General features: G+C 33.6%; 1 protein-coding gene across 1 annotated transcript; it reads left to right on the top strand.

Moving 5' to 3' along the window:
* The first annotated feature begins 352 nt into the window (after window positions 1-352).
* On the top strand, window positions 353-1,498 carry LOC110914042. The gene has a single exon (XM_022158884.1). It carries the CDS (start codon window positions 353-355, stop codon window positions 1,496-1,498), a length of 1,146 nt encoding a protein of 381 aa, XP_022014576.1.
* The last annotated feature ends 4,502 nt before the right edge of the window (window positions 1,499-6,000 follow it).

Raw genomic sequence — 6,000 nt, 5'->3', positions numbered from 1 at the left:
CCTAGATACACATGTTGGTCAATGCATGGGGAATCACTTACCAACACTAGCACAACGTCAATCAATCTAGATGATGATAATAGGGAGAACAATGATTCAAATATTGATGACGATAATGACCATTTTAATGACCCCAATGACAACTTAAATGAAATGTTTCATGATTTAGAGACTAATATTGGTGCGGATGATCAAGAAAAATACAACAACTCTTTGAAGAAGAAGGAAACCGTTGTATCCCGGTTGTGAAAAATTTTCGAAACTTAATGCTGTGTTGAAGTTGTTTCATTTAAAGTCAAAAAACGGATGGAGTGATAAAAGTTTCACAAATTTATTAGTGCTTTTGCACGACATGCTTCCGGAAGGTAATGAGTTACCGCTTTCGACATACCGAGCAAAAAAGTTGATGTGTCCTATGGGATTAGAAATTGAAAGAATACATGCATGTCCAAATGATTGTATGTTGTATAGAAATGAGTTCGAGAATGAACATAAATGTTTTAGATGTAATGCATCGAGGTATAAACGTAAAAAAGAAACCGATGAAGTTGATGATGATGTGACAAAAAATGGGCCACCGGCTAAAATGTTGTGGTACTTTCCCATCATACTGAGATTGAAACGTCTGTTTTCAAACAAAAAAGAGGCAAAACTATTACGTTGGCATTCAGATGAGCGTGTAAATGATGGAAAATTAAGACACGTGGCGGATTCACCTCAGTGGAGAAACATTGATAACATGTATCCAGAACTTGGAGAAGAGATTAGAAACATACGGTTTGGACTTAGTTCAGACGGAATCAATCCTTTCGGGAGCATGAGTAGTCTCCGTAGTACGTGGCCGGTTCTTTTATGTATCTACAATCTTCCACCGTGGTTAGCCATGAAACGAAAATACATTATGATGTCTTTGTTGATTCAGGGTCCGAAACAACCTGGTAATGATATTGATGTTTATTTGTCTCCTTTAATTGAAGACTTAAAAACTCTATGGAATTCAGGTGTAGATATGTATGATGCTTACAAGAAAGAACAATTTAAATTGCGGGCCATGATTTTTTGCATCATAAGTGATTTTCCTGCGTACGGTAACTTGTCAGGGTACAAGACGAAAGGTAAGAAAGCTTGTCCTGTTTGTGAAGATGAGACAAGTTCAGTATATTTAAAAAATTGCAAAAAAACTGTATACATGGGACATCGAAGATTCCTTCCAGATGGTCACATTTATCGAGAGAAAAAGGAAGAGTCTGATGGTAGTACCGAGCTCCGAAAGATAAGGAAACGATTTGATGCATTTTCAAGAGTTAAAAATTTAAAAACTGTGTTGGGAAAAAAAATTGTGTTGGGAAAAAGAACTCGCGTTGAGAAAGGTGTTATTTGGAAAAAGAAGTTAATCTTTTGGGAATTACCTTACTGGAAACATTTAGATGTTAGACATTGCCTAGATGTTATGCATATCGAAAAAAACGTATGTGATAGCTTGTTGGCTTATTGTTAAATATTCCCGGTAAAACGAAAGATGGGATAAATGTCCGTAAAGACATGGTAAATATGGGAATACGTAAAGAGCTTGCCCCTGTTGAGAGAGACAACCATATTTTTCTGCCACCTGAATTTTAAACCTTGACCTCCAAACCGTCCACGTTCTTAGCTTCTCCCCCATTTTCCATATTAAAGTAGTGAAAACATAGCTTTTTCCCTATTCCCTGTTTCCTCCATTTTGATTTGTAAGTACCTTTGCATGTTAAAAGCTTTATAATCATGTTTAATATGATGATTTGCATTTTCAACAAGTTTAACATTCCTATTTGTTACTTTGTGTATTATGATTTACTTGACTGGGTTGTTATATGTTGTTAAACCTTTTTGTTTATTCTGCAATTTTGATTCATTAATTGGAAATTGCAAATTTACCTTTTTAGTTGGGTTATGAATTTTAAATTCAAGATTTAGCTTTTAGTTTTGATTCCATTGTGTGATTTCGATATGCTTCCAATCAAATCAAATATTAGTTTAATAATCTAATTAATCTAATTACACCTATAATCAAGATGTTGATAGCATTTATGCATTGTTAAAACTGTTATTGGTTCTACAAGATCACTTTCTGAAATTAGGGCAACCTTTCAGTTTAAACTAATGCTTGGTTGATGTTGGTTGTGACAAATATGTTTACTGATTTTGTAGGTGTGTATATATATGTATTTTTGTGTGTGTATTTCTATGTGTTTATAGTATGTATATGTATCTAATTAAATAACTCTAGTTATGTGTTTTTTTTTGTTTAATAGTAAACTATAGCTATGTCGAAAAGAGGCAAACGCGGTGTTGCTTCTTTTCAAAAGAATTATAAAGAGGAGGATTATAAGGTAGAGTTTGACCAAAATAATCGTCCGGTGGGTGCAATGAGTTCTCCATTTATGTCATGGTTTGGTTTGAAAGTTAGACAAACGTTTCCATATCATATTGATACGAAGAAGTTTGATACAAACCGGTGGGAAGAATTATGGTTGGATGCCAAGGTATGGTTTTTTTTAACACGTTACCATAGATATTATATATTTGTTTAGTATTATGTTTAACCTTTTGATTTGTAAAATCTTTAGAGGTTATGGAATATTCAAACCGATCGGCCAAAAAAGTTTATGCTTAGAAAAGCAAAGAAACTTTGTACAAAATTTAGAAGCAGGCTTGTTATCAACTATGTTAATAAAGGAAAAAGGCCTTTTGAGAAATATGCATATCTCGATCCTGCACATTGGGATGAATTCGTTCAGAAAAAAACAAGCAAAGAATTTTTGGTATGTATGAATTAATTAATTAATTAATTAACTAATTAATATTAATATTATTATTATTATTACTACTATTATATGTTTGCAAGTATTAATAGTAGTTTGCTGATTTGTGTGAAGGATATAAGCGAGAAGGCCAAAGCAAGTGCAAACGCGAACACAAACTTCTCCCGACTAGGACGAACTGGGTACGCGGGATTGGATGCTAAAGCTGATACTATATGGCCTATACTTGAAGCAAAGTATTCGTATCTTAAAAACATACAAGATAAACGCGCAAAAGCGTGGATAATGAGTCAAAAAGTAAAAAACCCAGAAACTAACTCGTATGAACTTGCACCAGAATCGCATGAAAAAATCGAACGTTTGGTAAGTAAATGTGTTGAATAATTCTTTAAAGTTGTATATATCAGACACGCGCATGATTTAACATTATCTTTTTGTAGGTCCGTACCGAGAGAGAGATGATAGCAGATGGTAGTTATTTTGCCGGAAAGGATGACCCAATTATTAGAGTTATGGGACGTGAACATGGCGGAAGAACACGGGCAGTCTCTGAGGTTATAGGTAATGACACACACACACACATATATATGAGTTATTATTATTATTTTTAAATGATTATTGATGTTGATGTAATTTCGGATTTTGAGTTTATATAGGTTCAACAAATGTTTATGGAGGATTATTCAACAATGGTAAAAAGCGAGCAAGAAATGGCGATAGTTTGGATGTAAACCAGGAGAGAGGCTCGGTATCATTGGTGGACAATATCTCGAGCCCGGGTTTTTGTGGCGCTAGTGCGTTTGGTGGACCAACTATGTCTTATCCACCTATGTATTATTAAAAATGTTCTATGGTTTCGCAGAAATTGACCCCATGTGAATTGCTTTTTCCATTCCAACTTAGTGATGAATTGACGGTGGCTATAGGGCAGATATGGCCAACTTTTGATAGGTTCCTTCATGGAAAACTAATAGACGATGGTTTTGTTAAAGTTCAAGTAGATAATGTCATTGAAAGTTGCGAGAAACTGCCTATTCTTGAAGTTACAAAAACTGATGATATTAAACGTGTTGGAGATATGCTGCACAGTTTTGTTCAGTGGCCTTGGGATGCACTAAAGGTATATTTGTTTATACATTACATTACATTTTAATATATTAATATTTAATCTAATTTTTTCTGTTAAATTGTAGATTGTGAACAAAGACAAATCCAACAGATTAGTGAGTGCCCCAAGAATGGACCTAAGTCTTGGTTCATCGAGTCACACAGGTGTCTTGCCTCAAACACAAACTCAAACTGGTGACGTAGCAGCAACTTCATGTTATCACCCAGGGCCAGAGGTAGTTTATATTAATCTCATTTGATTTGTTCATATTGTAACAATTGTTTTTTGTTATTATAAATTGAGGAAGATGATCCGAATGAACTACAAATGCCTAGTCAACAAAACATTGATCAGATGAGTTTTATGAATATGGTAAAACATCAGCAACTTGTTTTTATAACAATCCACACACACATGCGCGTGTACACACATGTGCGTGTACACACACGCATCTCTCTCTATATATGCACACATATATAAAGAGTGCTAATCAGATTTTTGTTTCTATAACAATCCATAAGTACTAATGTTGTTTCTATAATCCTTTTTAGTTAATGCAAGTGCAAGAACTACCCGAAAAACAAATGCCAAACACTCATGCTCCTAATTCAGATCCAGAATTTATCGATCCTGAAGTAACTACTGCTTTGGAAAGAACAAAGACTAGGCCTCGTGCAATTCAAGATATGGTTGAACTATTATCAAGGTGCGTTGGGGATAACCATAGCATTCTGATTTCTTCACCGGCCAGGATGTATCCCCAAACGGTTCAGGATAGTATTCCATATGTGGAGCTGTTACAACTATTTTCTAATGACTGGCTTGACATCAGTGTGATACATTGGTTTGCAATGTAAGTTTTTATTATTGTTTTCTATGGTACACTAACTTTTTATATATACAATCAGTTTACTAACTATAATATCATTATTATCTTTTCTTGATTTAAGGTACTTTTATGAGACACACAATTCTCAATGTGCTTTCTTTAATCCACACACATCAAAGGTGTCTCATGCACGAAAAATTCTGAAGGCGTTCAAGAACATATCATAGATATGTTTATGTTCCATACTGACAAAACATTTTTTCTTGCACCATATTTAGCCAAGTAAGTTATGTTCTTTCACCATACATACATAAACACACATACATACTTAATTATTGTATGATTTTTATTTTTTTGTAGTGACCATTGGACACTAATTGTCATTTGTCCTTCAACTGAGAGAGGCTATATTATTGACTCTATAAGTAGAGAAAAGGACCAGCATAGTTACCTTCTTACGGCTGTCATTGACGAAGCTTTTGGGTTTCCATTTCTTTGGGATATGGTGAATGTATGTTTTCTATTTTATTATCAATTTATTTTCATGCATTTAAAATACTTAATTCTTAATTCGATGCAGTGTAAGCAGCAAAAGAATGGCTGGGAATGTGGTTTTATGGTTATCAAAAAACATGTATGAGTTTGTCAATACTATTCAACACGACTTTCCCATTAAGGCAAGTGTTTTCTATATATTTATATACTTTGTGTATTTGCACTAGATTATATATTTTTCAAATTACATGTTCTCTATTTATTTGTTTTAGCTTTGGAACGAGAAAGGTTGCCTTCCGCAAAAAGAAATCGACAAACTGATCCTAGACTTAACGCCACAGTTTATCAGTAGGGTGTTTCCATCGGCTGAGGTCAGAGGCATGCATGACAACATGTAAAATGTATTTTCACATGTCAAATATAGTAAACAAACCTAATATAATTAGAAAATAAATAATATTCTCATATATAGTCATTTATTGATAATATAGCCCATATATAGTCTTAGTGTTGGTATACTGAATACAATTAGAAAACTAATGCCATTATATAAAGTGTTGGGACATCTACTGAGCAAATATCTCATGTGTTAACTTAACTTGGGAAACATACTGAAAATGCTTAGTTATTATCTATTAGTTTTCTTGTGTCTTGAATATAATGTTTGTTAACATTTTTAATCTTGATTGATTTTGATTTATTTTTGTCAGGTGTGGTAATGAAAACTAAGAAAAGAACAATGCACAACAAAAAATCAAAGTTGGAGT

This window comes from Helianthus annuus, chromosome 1, assembly GCF_002127325.2.
Source record: "Helianthus annuus cultivar XRQ/B chromosome 1, HanXRQr2.0-SUNRISE, whole genome shotgun sequence".
NCBI classification, from domain to species: domain Eukaryota; kingdom Viridiplantae; phylum Streptophyta; class Magnoliopsida; order Asterales; family Asteraceae; genus Helianthus; species Helianthus annuus.
This window is presented reverse-complemented; position numbering and strand designations above follow the sequence as displayed.

Excerpts from the sequence above, each read along its gene's own strand:
- LOC110914042 (XM_022158884.1), top strand. The coding sequence starts at position 353 with ATGCTTCCGGAAGGTAATGAGTTACCGCTTTCGACATACCGAGCAAAA.